This window comes from Carettochelys insculpta, chromosome 7 (assembly GCF_033958435.1).
Source record: "Carettochelys insculpta isolate YL-2023 chromosome 7, ASM3395843v1, whole genome shotgun sequence".
NCBI lineage: Eukaryota > Metazoa > Chordata > Testudines > Carettochelyidae > Carettochelys > Carettochelys insculpta.
In genome coordinates, this window is record NC_134143.1 from 3,667,474 (window position 1) to 3,682,397 (window position 14,924).

Here is a 14,924-nt window from a genome sequence, read left to right on the forward strand (position 1 = left end):
GAAGGGATCTCCGAACGTCATCGAGTCCAGCCCCCTGCTTCAAGCAGGATGAACCCCAACTAAGTCATCCCAGCCAGGGCTTTGTCAAGCCAGGACTTAAAAACCTCTAGGGATGGCGATTCCACCTTCTAGTGATTCATCACCCGCCTGGTTGAAGTAGTCTTTCCTAATTGCTCATTGTTCTGCCATCTGTCACCACTGAGAACAGTTTTTCTCCATCCTGTTTAGAGCTCCCCTTTAGGAAGTTGAAGGCTGCTATTAAATCACTCCTCAGTCTTCTCTTCTACACATTAAACAAGACTAAATCCCTCAGCCTCTCCTCATAGGTCATGCACTCCAGCCCCTTAATCATTTTCACTGCCATCTGCTGAACCTCCTCCAGCACATCCACATCCTTTTTATACTGGGGGGCTCAAATATTTATCACACCATGCAGATTCTGCTTCCCTACCAATAATGCTGAGGGGAAGATTCCACCACCATTGGATGTGGTGAGTTGTGGAACAGGTAACTGTATTTTTTTCCCAAAACCCCTAACGGGGCACGTCCCATAGTTTAAAAACCTCTGTGGGTTTGCACCCGAGAAGGTACCATGCTCAGCCTGCTCTGGTTACAGCCTAGTGTCTTGAAGCAAATTCCTTGGCTTTGCAGGTGCTTTTATGACCAGTCAAAAAAATATCACTCAGGAATATTTCTGGTATAAATGCAACTGATCCAATTTGGAGATAAATCCAAAAATGGGGATGGGATAGTGCAAACACAGGACTAACTTAAGAAAGTAAGAATGGCTACACTAGGTCAGACCAAAGGTCCATTCAGCCCAGGAACCTGTCTGCCGACAGTGACCAATACCAGGTGGCCCAGAAGGAGTGGACTGCACAGGTAGTTATCAGGTGATCTCCGTCCTCTCATCCACCTCCAGCCTTCTGAGAAACGGGCTGGGGACATCATTCCTCACCCATCCTGGCTGATAGCTGTAATGGACCTAACCTCCGTGAATTTATCTAGCTCTTTTTAAATCCTGTTATAGCCCTGGCCTTCACAGCCTTGTCTGTGAAGGAGTTCCACAGGTTGACTGTGCACTGTGCAAAGAAGAACTTCCTTTTATTTTTTTTTAAATCTGCTGCCCCCATTAATTTCATTTGGTCTCCTCTAGTTCTGATGTTATGGGAACAAGTAAATAATTTTTCTTTGTTCACTTTCTCCACACTACTCATAATTTTATATTCCTCTATCATGTCCCCCTCTTAGTCTCCTCTTTTCTGAGCTGTGAAAAGTCCTACTCTCTTTCATCTTTCTTCATATGGGACCTATTCCAAACCCTTAATCATTTTAGTTGCCCTTTCTTTTGAATGTTTTCTAATGCCAATATATCTTTTTTGAGATGAGGAGACCAAATTTGTATTCAGTATTCAAGATGTGGGTGTAGCATGATTTTATGCAAGGGCAATAAGATGTTCTTCATCTTATTCTCTATCCCTTTTTTAATGATTCCTAACATCCTGTTTGCTTTTTTGACTGCTGCTGCACACTGCATGGATGTTTTCAGAGAACTATCCACAATGACTCCAAGATCTCTTTCCTGATGAGTTGTAGTTAAATTAGTCATAGAATCATAGAATTCTAGGGCTGGAAGGGACCTCAGGAGGTCATCTAGTCCAGCCCCCTGCCTAAAACAGGATCAGCCCCATCTAAATCTTCCCAGCCATAACTATGCCAAGCCGGGACTTAAAAACCTCTAGGGGTGGTGATTCCACCACCTCTCTTGGTAACACATTCTAGTATTTCACCACCCTCCTGGTGAAACAGTTTTTCCTAATATCCAACCTCTCCTGACGTTACAGAGGGAGTTCTGTCACCTGTAACCATTGAGAACAGTCTCTCGCCATCCTCTTTATCGCCTCCTTTCAGAAAGTTGAAGACTGCTATCAAATTGCCTGAGTCTTCTCTTCTATAAAATAAGCCCAGATCTCTCTGCCTCTCCTCATAGGTCATGTACTCCAGACCCCTAGTAATTTTTGTTGCCCTCTGCTGAACCTTCTCCAATGCGTCCACATCCTTTCTGTATTGGTGGGCCCAGAACTGGATGCAGTACTCCAGGTGAGGCCTCAGCAGAGCCAAGGAGAGGGGAATAATAACTTCTGTATATCTGCTGGAAATGCTTTTCCTAATACACCCCAATATGCCATTAACCTTCTTGGCTACAAGGACACACTGTTGACTCATTTCCAGCCTCTCATCCAGTGTAATCCCCAGGTCCTTTTCTGCTGCTTAGCCAGTTGTTCCCTAGCTTGTAACAGTGCTTAGGATTCTTCCATCCCAAGTGCAGGACTCTGCACTTGTCCTTGTTGAACCTCATCAAATTTCTTTTGGCCCAGTCCTCCAATTTTTCTAGGTCTCTCTGGACCCTATCCCTACCCTCCAGTGTATCTACCTGGCCCCCTACCTTAGAGACATCTGCAGATTTGCTGAGGGTGCAATCCATCCCCTCACCTAGGTCATTAATAAAGGTGTTGAACAGTATTGGCCCTAGAACTGATCCTTGGGGCACTCCACTTGAAAATGACTGCCAACCAGACACTGAGCCATTTACCACTACCCATTGGGCTCATCCGTCAAGCCAACATACACTCCATCTTACTGCCCAGGTATCCAATCCATACTTCCTTAAATTATGGGCACAAGTATTGTGGGAGACTATCAAAAGCTTGCTAAAGTCAAGGTATATATCACATCCATTAACTTCCCCTTGTTCACAGAACCAATGACCTCATCATAGAAGCTAATCATATTGCTCAGGCATGACTTACCGTTGGCGAATCCATGTGGACCACTCTTGATTACTTTCCTCTCTTCCAAGTGCTCCAAAATGCATTCCTTGAGGATTCCGTCCATGATGTTTTTGGGGGTGAGGTGAGGCTGTTCGGTCTATAGGTCCCCGGATTGTCCTTCTTTCCTTTTTTAAAGACGGGCACTGCATTTGCCTTTTTCCAATCATCTTGGTCCTCTCCCGATCACCAGGAGTTTTCAAAGATAATAGCCAAAGGCTCTACAACAATATCTGCTAATTCCCCCAGTACTCTTGGATACATTAAATCCAGATCCATGGATTTGTGGGCGTCTAGCTTTTCTAAATGGCTCTTAACCTGTTCTTTCCCCACAGAGGGCTGTCCGACTTCTTCCCACACTGCATTGCCTAGTGCCTTAGTCAGAGAACTGACCTTGTCTACGAAGGCTGAGACAAAAAAAAGCAATTGAGTACTTCAGCATTTCCATCATCATCTGTCATCAGGTTACCTCCCTCTTCCAGTAACGGCCCCACATCCTTCCTGATGACCTCCCTTATACTGGCACCCCACTCTTCTCAATACCCCTCTGAAACCACCCCAACACTCATGCATTTGATGAAGTAGGTCTTTGCCCATGAAAGCTTATGCTCCAAAATATGTGTTAGTCTATAAAGTGCCACAAGACTTCTTATTGCTCTCGAAGCTACAGACTGACATGGCTACTTCTCTGATACTTCTTATTGTTAACATACCTGTAGAAGCCCTTCTTGTTGCCTTGCTACCTGCAGTTCCATTTGTGCTTTTGCTTTTGTGATAACCCTCCGGCATTCTCCAGCCATATATTTATACTTCTTACTTATCTGTCCAAGTTTCCACTTCTTATACGCATCCTTCTTGAGCTTAAACTTGCCAAGGATTTCCCTTGTAAGCCAAGCTGGTTGCCTACCATATTTGCTTTTCTTACTGCTCATCAGGATAGTTTGTTCCTGTGCATTCCATTAAAATACCGCAAATATCTGCTGAACTCCTTTCCCCTTCATATTAGCTTCCCAGGGGATCTGCCCATCAGTTCTCTCATTTCAGAACAGCTCTTCTGAAATCAAGGGTCTGTATTATACTGCTCACCTTTCTTCCTTTTGTCAGGAACCTGAAATCTACCATCTCATGATCACTGCAGCTGAGGTTTCCACCCACTTCTAATTCTCCTCTTATTTCTTCCCTGAATAGTAACAGAGAGGGAGCCATGCTAGTCTGTATGCTATCAAAACAAAAAAGCAGTCAAGTAGCACTTTAAAGACAACAAAATAATTTATTAGGTGAGCTTTCATGGGACAGACCCACTTCTTCAGACCATAGCCAGACCAGAACAGACTCAATATTTAAGGCACTGAGAACCAAAAGCAGTAATCAAGGAGGACAAATCAGAAAGAAAATGATGAAAGTGAGCAAATCAGAGATTAGAAGGGTAGAACGGGGGAAGGTCAAAAATCAGATTAAGCCAAGTATGCAGACGAGCCCCTATAGTGACTCCGAAAATTCCCATCCCGGTTCAAACCACGTGTTAACGTGCCGAATTTTTGCACTAATATTGAAAGGGAGACAACCGAGCTGTATTTCATATTCAAATTCGGCACATTAACACGTGGTTTGAACCAGGATGGGAATTTTCTAACAACATGTTAATGTGCCAAATATGAATATGAAATACAGCTCGGTTGTCTCCCTTTCAATATTAGTGCAAAAATTCGGCACGTTAACACGTGGTTTGAACCGGGATGGGAATTTTCTGAGTCACTATAGGGGCTCGTTTGCATACTTGGCTTAATCTGATTCTTGACGTTCCCCCTGTTCTACCCCTCTAATCTCTGATTTGCTCACTTTCATCATTTTCTTTCTGATTTGTCCTCCTTGATTACTGCTTTTGGTTCTCTGTGCCTTAAATATTGAGTCTGTTCTGGTCTGGCTATGGTCTGAAGAAGTGGGTCTGTCCCACGAAAGCTCACCTAATAAATTATATTGTTAGTCTTTAAAGTATTTTTTCCCTGTTTGTGAGCAGCAGGTCAAGCTGCACATGACCCCTGGTTGGTTCCTTCAGCACTTGTACCAGGAAGTTATCCCCAACATTCTCCAAAAACTTCCTGGATTGTCTGTGTGCTGCTGTATTGGTCTCCCAACAAATGTCTGGGTGATTAAAGTCTCCTGTGAGAACCAGCACCTGTGGTTTGGAAGCTTTTCTTAGTCATCTGAAGAAATTCTTGTCTACCTCATCTACCTGATCTGATGGCCTTTAGTATAAACGAAACACTACCTAACCTGTTGCTTCTGCTTCTAGGTTTAACCCAAAGACACTCAACTGTCTCTTCTCCTTCCATAAACTGGAGCTCTGAACAGTCGTATTTCTCTCTCACATAAATTGCAACTTCTCCTCCTTTTCTCCCCTGCCTGTCCTTTTAGATCCTTCCATGACAGTGCTCCAGTCATGTGAGTCATCCCACCAAGTCTGTTATTCCAGTCACCACATGCTTCTTTGACTATGCCCATCATACTGAATGTATATTTGGTGTTATTTTTTCCAATGTGCATTACTTTATATTTGTCCACATTAAATTCATTTTCCATTTTATTGCCCAATCAGTTTTGTGAGATCTTTTTGAAGTTCTTCACAGTCTGCTTTGGTCTTCACTATCTTGAGCAGTTTAGTATCATCTGCAAATTTTGCTACCTCACAGTTTCCCCCTTTCTCCAGATCATTGATGAATAAATTGAATAAGATTGGTCCTAGGACTGACCCTGGGGGACCACCGCTTTAAAATGACCTACACAAATATGGGTTGTGAGGGCTTTAGGGAACAAGGGAGTAGGAGAGGTTGAGACTAAGAAATGTAAAGCCCTATACTAAGGGAGAAGAGAGATGTGGCATGGCATGTGTTAACTGAGCATTCTGACCTGTTGCATTAATGGAAATAATTTTTTTCTCATTAATTTGCTAAACCTTGCACTTCCATGTGACTATGTACTGAAGCAGGGGTCAGCAACGCCCAGTATCTGTGCCAAGAATGGTGCACAAGCTGATTTTCATCTACACACTCATTCACGCCCCTCATCCCCTATGCAGCCAGGAGTTTGCTCAAAGCCACGCCTCCTGCAGCTTAACAAAGAGCATCTAATGCTACCAACCACCACCTAAATGGTAAAGCTCTACATCTTAATTTATTTATTAATGAAGCTGTTGTAAGTAGGACTATTAGTGGCTTTAAAAAGTATCACTGCTACTTGGATTGTACACAGAGGTTAAAAGGTCAGATTTTGGCACTCCATCTCTTAAAGGTTTCTGACCTCTCTACTAAAGTTTAAGTAATAGTCTTTTCTAGGGCCCCACCACACACCTCACCCATCCTAGTCAACAGTAGTTATAGAAGGATGATGTAAGGCTTGCAACAAGGAGCTCCACTTAGATGCACTAGGACAGGTGAATAGCACAAAGTTTGCTGCGCAGTATGGGGCAGGCATTTGCAACCTACGGGTCTTTAAGGACTTTTGTGGCTCCCAGCATTATAATTGCAAAGTTGAAAAACAAACAAACAAAACTCCTGATTATTTTCAGTAAAGGATGAATGTCTAAAAGCCAAAAAATGAACAACTCATAGCTAAATAGCAAATGATATGTGATCTCGAAGCATTGTGTAACTCCCACTAGCATCCTCTAGAGAGAGAGAGACAGAGAGGGTTCAGGAGTGAAAGTCAGGAAGACAGTGGTACAAATAACGTATGTAAAGTGTGAGGTAATAAATACGTAAAAAGTTTGTTAATGTCCTGCTGTAAACATGCATCGAATTACAAATCATTGTGTGTGCGCTGCTCTTAAAATAGGGATTACGAAAAGTATGGTTTGACATTATTTATTAAGGACCATCTCCTATTTACATGCGTTGCAACTCTTGAATTATTGAGTTCTTTACCGAATTGAAAAGAACGACTGTTCTTGCTATTTTGGGTACTGACCCCTGGTATAGTGGAGCAGGGTGAAATTATACAGAAATTCAGCCTATACATCTAATGGCCTTCCTAGCCTTTAAAAAACAAAACAAAACAAAACAAAAAACTATGATAAGCACATAGAGTGTGCTGGAGAGGGACTCTCTTGTGAAGCTTGTCATGTGCATAGGACATGTGGTTTAATGATAGTGTATTTGAAGGATAAAATAGCAGAAGCTCCAAATTTAGAATTGGTTACAAATCAGCAGAGCTTTCAGGTCTTGATCCATTTTGTTTTATCTAATTCATATAAATAATAATATGTAATAAGCCAATAGGAGACATCACTTGAACTACATTAAAAGAAGATTATGTTAAGATATCCTGATAGGAAATCTAAAGAGTTATACATGTAAAGTTATTTCTGCACACTTTGTCTATACTTTGCTTGTGTTCCTTTAAAATGGTGGCATCCTGTTTCTCAGTATTTCATGGAACTTTTCCTACCTCTGAGAAGTACGTTGTAGCATATGTGAAGTACTAAAGCACTCTGCAGGGAGAATTAACAAACTTACGGGGTCTGGGGCAGAGATGATGGGGTTTAAAAGCAAGACCTTAGAAGTGACAGAGGAAAGAAAGAAGTGTATAAATGGGATATACGGATGCACAAAAAGTTCAGACAGGTTTGAGTAAGTCCAATGATAACAGAAAGTTACAAGGCCTGTAAGGTCTGCTGGGCGTGTGATGGGTTGTATTTGGCTTTAACCTCATTCAGCTATTGACAATTAGAAGTAATCTAATTGATTAGATTCCTTGATAGACATAACTGATCCAAAGGACAGTTCTATAAACCTTCCAGGTCTCATCTTCAGTCATATTTTGACAGAACCTGTTTCTCTTGTTTTAATAACATCAGTACATACTGTTGTTTAAAAGACTTCTCTCTTGGTCTGAACTGGAAAACCTTTAGATTTGAGTGCAAAAAAGTGTCTCCGTGTTCTTAACTGAAGAAACATGCTTGTTTTAAAATTAATCAGACAGTTATATCTAACTCACTGGTGGAGATAAACCAAAATGAAATGGGCAGGGTATCTTTCATTTATTCTCTCTTGTAGTGGTAAAGCACCTCACTTTTCAGCAACATTGCAAATGAAACACTTCGGCACCCACCATCTAACTTTCTTTGCAATGTTATGACTGTAAGTAGAACTGAAGCTTTTCCACTGATGTGTGCATGTCAAATCAGTGTTTTGCAACCAGTTTGGGTTTTGTTTTGTGGGTGGGTGGGAGGGTGGGTCGGTTGGTTGGTTGGTTGGTTGGTTTGTGAGCCACAATTAGAATGCGAAGGCCTGGATACTTAATTTTGTCATCACATAAATTGTGATGGTTGGTGTTCCTTAAGCAACAAATTTAAACGTATCCAAGAATAGTTCCTGTCTCTCTCTTTCTCTGTTGACCTAGCAGTATACATTAGATGTCAGATTATAGAAATCATTGGGAGTTTGGCAGCCTTTATATTCAATAAATGTTTCTCTTTTTATAGACCAGTTTAAAGGTGGTAAATCTGGGTTAATCCAAACAAAGAGCTGCTTGGATCCTGAGGAATTACTGGAGTTACTGAAATCCAGGGACTATGAAAGGTACGTTAACTTCCACTTTTTTTTTATAGACTTGGGATGTGCAAGTAGGTGTCATAGGATCTCATCTACCTGGATTTTCCGATATTGCTAAATGGTATGTAGCTCTCTGCAATATAGGAAGGAGATCCTGGAGGACCCTGATATGCAAAAATTGTGTGTGGTGGGAGTCCGGTGTGAAAAGTTTTGAGAACAACCGTGTTTAGACGTATTTATTTTCTCTTATTTCTAGAGAGGTTAAAGGATCCAGAGAGAAAGTAATTAGTGACAAAGATTTAGAATTATTGCTGGATAGAAGTGACCTTATTGGTAAGTAAAAAAAATTAATTTCGCCCTCTCTCTGACAGTAAAAGATGTGGAATTTTTCTCTTATAATTTATATGCCAAAGTCTGTAAAAGAGAATTGCCAGTGCCTTTGTTTGCCAAAGATAATATGACGTAAGCACCTGGTCCCCAAAGAAATTTCTAATCACATTTTACATCAGTGTTCCATTTGCACAAATTGTATGTGTGAGGTGTGTGTTGGCTACCGTTACATCGACAACTGGAACTGGTCAGGACATCAGACAGCTTTCTTTGGTCAGAAAATGCTAGTTCATTACAACTGAAACCTGTTCCTGATAGATAGTCATTTTTCAAATTTCCTGTTTCAAAAATCTTTAAATTTGTCAAAACAGAATGTTTATCAATACTGGGAGCAGAGGGCTTGAAGAAGTTTTTTTTTAATTAAAAAACAAGATAATTATAGTCATTTTAAGGATAACTGAAACATTTTGAAATTATTGAAATGCTTCAGTTGACCGCAACCAAAAAACTCACCTTTTTTTTTTCTTATGATTTGGAATGGGACAACAAACACTCAGCATGCTGTGTATCTTATTCAGCATCTTGTAGTAGGTCAGACAGAACCCAGGAGCCTACGTTCAGAAAAATAATTTACCACAGGATTTACAAATACAAATTTAAGAGTCTAGTCAAAAAACCAGTAACATCACTGCACAGAAGGGAGGCAGACATCACTGGTACATGAAGTTTTAGTCAATCCCTGAATCAGGAAAAGAGCATAACTTGTAGTCTATCAAGCAGGCAGGAGAAACTTCAGTGTATAAAACTGCTTCCTTCGTTAACTGAATCATTGATCATTCATTGTCTTCAGTGAAATCCTGAGACAGAACAAACTCATTTTACTAATTTAATTTTGCACTTTGATATACTGAAGTGTTGTGAACAAAAATAGTGTGTAAAGACTTCATTTTTTTAATTTAAGAGATGTGAAGGTGATCTTAATTTTTGGGATTTTCTGACTTTTCAGTTTTCCACCCTACTGCAGTATTAAGACTTTTGCATTCATTTCATTTTTAAAAGAAAAAACCCTAGTTCATTTAGATGTAAATAACTAGGTGTCCCATGAGATCTGGTCATAGTTTTAGTGCACAATTCTGGATGACTTGAAAGCGCCAGTTTTGTTCATGGTGTCATTTAAGGAGCATTATAACCACTAAACAATCAGGAAAAGAGCTGCATGGAACGGAAAATGAGGCCAATCTGTGAATTAAAAACTTGATGTTTAAAAAAGAGGAGCAAGCTTCATTTTCTGCATTGTTCTGCTGCCACTATAAGACTGTACCCAGTTCTGTTTTAACCTGTACTGTATGTTTTTCTCTTAGACCAAATGAAAAAGTCTGAATCGGTTGAAAAAGAAAAAGTGGGAGTTTTCAAGGTTCTAGAAGCTTCTGAAGACTCCAATACAGAATGTGTATTTTGAAGTGTGACTGGCTTCTAAAAGTGCAGCCCCAACTTCTTGTGGCAACGTTGAAAGACCATCCTTTACATGTAGTGACTCTTGATTATGCAGATTTTTTTTCAAAGCCTGGTTAAAATCTTTTTTTCTTTTTAGTAAGTATACTACATGTGGGGTAGTATACTTCTAGAGGTAGCATACCTAAAAATTTCATATCCTTAAACCTCACAAGAAGAATTAAGAAAATGAACATGTTTCAGGTGTTTACGTAGTTCTTGTGATCCAGTGACAAACACTGCCAGCTTTGTACAAAATCTTCCTGTGGAAGTCTCTTGCAAAACCAATTTTATTTTTCTCTCTAATCTGACCTAATGTGTCAATTATGATTTTATTGGGAAAGGGAAGATTGTCTAGTACATTCGTTTACAACCAATCGTGTAACTTCAGTTTTAAATTTTGCAAAATATTTTGCTAATAAATTTGTTAATTTGCTCATGTGATTTTATTGGATGCATGGGAGATGAGGGGCTTCTAGTGTGAGAATATCTAGTTTAGTCATGCCTTTTTCTGAGCTGTGAAAGACCTTCTGTAGATGAAACTATAGAAAGCAATCAAAGTTAAACCACTGAAAAGTATGTGTGTCTAATATGCAACTTCCATGCATACCTTTTCTGTACTCTTAGGGTAATGGGCTAAGGCAGTCACCTGAGACACCATGCCCCAGGCATGGAATTTGCCACAATCTGATAGTTCAGTGTCTGTGCTTCAGTGAAAAAAAAAACAAACTCTTCTCTCCTTCTGAGTACCAGTGAAATTTTTATTTAGACCACATACACAGGTGCGATATTACCTTTAGTCTATATGAAGGTTAATGTGCCCTAAAAGGTGTGAATTGGGGCATGCATTTTAGTAGCCAGCTAACTTTATAAAGACTGTGCAAATGTTACAGCAGCAGTCAAACACTCAGTCTGCAGTGATACAGTAACACATTTTCATACAACTATACAGGATGTTCAAACTGGAGCCACTTTAAATGGATATACTGAAGTGCTGCCAAAGATGGAAGAGCTGTGGCAGCACTTAACAATACCTCAACTAGCTTACTGTAATAGAGTAAGCGAACTGCTTGTAGCAGAATTTAACTTAACAGTTTACCTGTTGGATTTTTGCAGTGGAAAGTCAAGTTCTGTATATCCTGAATGGCTCAAGTAAGTTAAGAAATAATTAATTGTTCTTCTTCAAGTGGTCCCCAGGGTTGCTACACGTCTGGTGTCAGACTTGCTCTGGCACTGCAGTTTGGAGACTTACAGGCATGGTTGGCTGAACTATGGATGCGTGGCCAGTGTCAGGGTCCTTTAACGCTTTTAGTCACATGCGCAGTCTGGCTGATACCAGTTCCTTCCAGACATCCATGGCTGCAGTTGGACATAAGAACATAAGAACATAAGAATGGCCATACTGGGTCAGACCAAAGGTCCATCAAGCCCAGCATCCCATCTGCCGACGGTGGCCAATGCCAGGTGCCCCAGAGAAGGAGAACAGAAGACAAGTGATTTATCTCCTGCCATCCATCTCCTGCCCTTGTTATGAAGGCTAGGGCACCATACTTTATCCCTGGCTAATAGCCATTTATGGACCTGACCTGCAAAAATTTATCAAGCTCTTTTTTAAACCCTAATAGAGTCCTGGCCTTCACAGCCTCCTCGGGCAAGGAGTTCCACAGGTTGACTGTGCGCTGTGTGAAGAAAAATTTCCTTTTATTAGTTTTGAACCTACTACCCATCAATTTCATTTGGTGTCCCCTAGTTCTTGTATTATGGGAAAAGGTAAATAATTTTTCTATATTCACTTTCTCCACACCATTCATGATTTTATATACCTCTACCATATCGCCCCTCAATCGCCTCTTTTCCAAACTGAAAAGTCCCAGTCTCTCTAGCCTCTCCCCATATGGGACCCTTTCCAAGCCCCTAATCATCTTAGTCGCCCTTTTCTGAACCTTTTCTAATGCCAATATATCTTTTTTGAGGTGAGGAGACCACATCTGCACGCAGTACTCGAGATGTGGGTGTACCATAGTTTTATATAGGGAAGTATGATATCTTTTGTCTTATTATCGATCCCTTTTTTAATAATTCCTAACATCCTATTTGCCTTACTAACTGCCGCTGCACACTGCGTGGATGTCTTCAGAGAACTATCCACTATAACTCCAAGATCCCTTTCCTGATCTGTCGTAGCTAAATTTGACCCCATCATGTAGTATGTGTAATTTGGGTTATTTTTTCCAACATGCATTACCTTACACTTACCCACATTAAATTTCATTTGCCATTTTGCTGCCCAATCACTCAGTTTGCTGAGATCTTTTTGTAGTTCTTCACAATCCCTTTTGCTTTTGACTGTCCTGAACAACTTGGTGTCATCTGCAAACTTTGCCACCTCACTGCTTACCTCATTTTCTAGATCATTGATGAACAAGTTGAACAGGATCGGTCCCAGGACTGAGCCCTGGGGAACACCACTAGTTACCCCCCTCCATTGTGAAAATTTACCATTTATTCCAACCCTTTGTTTTCTGTCTTTTAACCAATTCCCGATCCATGAAAGGACCTTTCCTCCTATCCCATGACCACCTAATTTACATAAAAGCCTTTGGTGTGGGACCGTGTCAAAGGCTTTCTGGAAATCTAGGTATATTATGTCCACTGGGTGCCCCTTGTCCGCATGTTTATTAACCCCTTCAAAGAATTCTAATAGATTAGACAGACACGACTTCCCTCTGCAGAAACCATGCTGACTTTTGCCCAACAATTCGTGCTCTTCTATGTGCCTTGCAATTTTACTCTTTACTAGTGTTTCTACTAATTTACCTGGTACTGATGTTAAACTTATCGGTCTATAATTGCCAGGATCTCCTCTAGAGCCTTTTTTAAATATTGGTTTAAATATTCATGTTCTCTCTCCTCATGCTCTTTTAAATACCTGTTAATTATTCCTATTGTTCTTATCATAGTGATTAGTGTTAGTTGTTCACTTAGTAGTTGTTAGTTCCTCATTTAAAAAAAAAAAAAGGGGGCAGTTAGTTCTTGTCGGAGTTAGCTGTTATAATCATGCCAGGGTCAGCCAGATTTCAAAAATGTGATTTGTGCTACGAGGCTATGCCTGCCTCAGAGGGACACTCAAGATGTATCCGCTCTTTGGGTGAGGGACACATACCATAAAAGTGTCCCCAGTGTTCCAAGCTCATGGCCAAATCTCATAAGGATAGGGAGAGGCACCTAAGAATGATTCTCTTTGATAAGTAACAGAGAGGTAGCCGTGTTAGTCTGTACTCCAACAAAACAAAGCAGCAGAAATGTAGAACTTGAGAGACTAACAAAAGGATTTATTCATCAGCTCTGATGAAGAAGTGGGTCTGCCCCATGAAAGCTCATTGTAAAAAAGATGGTTTCATATGATATCCCTGGGCCTAATCATTCTGATGCTGGAACAGTTTGCCACTCACAACATACAGGATAAGTATTTCTACATAGCAATTTACATGCCCCACAGGAGGTTCCTGCATTTTGTGGTGGGAAGGAATCCTTATCAGCTCACAGTCCTTCCATTTGGCCTGTTCTCTTCCCCAAGGGTCTTAACCACATGCATGGCAGTGGTGGCAGCCTTCTTCTGCAGGTGTGGACTACACCTTTTTCCATACCTGGACAGTCGGCTGGTTGGGGATGCTCGCAGTGCCAGGTAGCACAACATGTGCAACTGATACAACAAATGTTGAACAGTCTCAGACTCATGGTAAATGAACCAAAGTTGGTGTTGACCGCCACCTAGGTGATGGAGTTCATGGGGGCTCTCATGGATGCAGGGCAGGCCAGAGCCTTCCTGCCGCAAAGCAGGTTTCAGGCCATGGCATCTCTTATCCACAACGTGATCAGGTTTCGCACCATGACAGCCAGAGTCTGCCTAAGGTTGTTGGGTCACATGGTGGCATGCACGTTTGTAGTCCAGCACTCCAGGCTGCGAATGTATTCCTTCCAGCTGTGGCTTGCCTCAGTGTACCAGCCTGTCAGAGACAACATAGTTGTGTTGGTGACAGTTCCACCACAGGTTCCGTTAACCCCGTACCGGTGGAGTAATGCTGGATCAGTCTGCATTGAGTCTGCATTGGAGTGCCCTTCAAACCCGACTGCCCCCTACCCCTCTCTCTCCCTGGTCATGGACACCTCAGACTTGGGCTGATGGGCACATCTGGGAGAGCGCTGGACCCAGGCTCTGTGGAGCAAGGAGAAAGTCCGGCTCCGCATAAATGTTTGGGAACTTAGGGACATCAAGCTTGTCTGTGAGGTGTTTCAGGAGAGTTTGAAAGGTCATTGAGCATGGACAATACCACAGCAATGTACATATAAACACTCAAGGGGGTGCATGCTCCTCTCCCCTGTGTCTTGAGGCCCTCAGCCTCTGGGAGTTTTGTGTGCAACACCAAATTCTCCTGAAAGCGTATTATTTACCAGGGTCCACAACTCCTTAGGAGACTGTCTCAGCACGTCATTTATGGACCACGAGTGGTCACTACACTTGAATGTGCTACATTTAATTTTCCAGAAGTGTGGGCTTACCCAAGTAGACCTTTTCTCCTCACATCTCAATGCTAAGTGCCAGATGTTCTGCTCTTACTGGAATTGGATCCTGGGCAGATGCATTCAGCATTCACTGGTCAGGCTTGCTCCTTTACACCTTCCCTCCAGGACCACTCATGCACAGGACCTGACTCAAAATTCAGTC

The 14,924-nt window shown here is 41.4% G+C and overlaps 1 protein-coding gene and 1 long non-coding RNA gene across 5 annotated transcripts in view; one reads left to right on the forward strand and one right to left on the reverse strand.

Moving 5' to 3' along the window:
• HELLS (helicase, lymphoid specific) overlaps window positions 1-10,630 on the forward strand; it is an 81,235-nt gene extending 70,605 nt beyond the window's left edge. For all 4 annotated transcript variants that reach the window (XM_074999601.1, XM_074999597.1, XM_074999598.1 and 1 more), the window contains 3 exons: window positions 8,308-8,404; window positions 8,634-8,710; window positions 10,069-10,630. In XM_074999601.1, coding sequence (XP_074855702.1) covers window positions 8,308-8,404; window positions 8,634-8,710; window positions 10,069-10,166 — 272 coding nt within the window. In that variant the 3' untranslated portion in view covers window positions 10,167-10,630. The remainder of the gene's footprint in view (window positions 1-8,307; window positions 8,405-8,633; window positions 8,711-10,068) is intronic.
• LOC142015798 (uncharacterized) lies at window positions 2,939-13,874 on the reverse strand. Its single transcript, XR_012646227.1, has 4 exons — window positions 13,846-13,874; window positions 11,451-11,557; window positions 9,221-9,318; window positions 2,939-2,956 (listed from the first exon to the last, which is right to left on the reverse strand). It is a non-coding gene; the product is annotated as an uncharacterized LOC142015798 (long non-coding RNA).
• Between the last annotated feature and the right edge of the window lie 1,050 nt (window positions 13,875-14,924).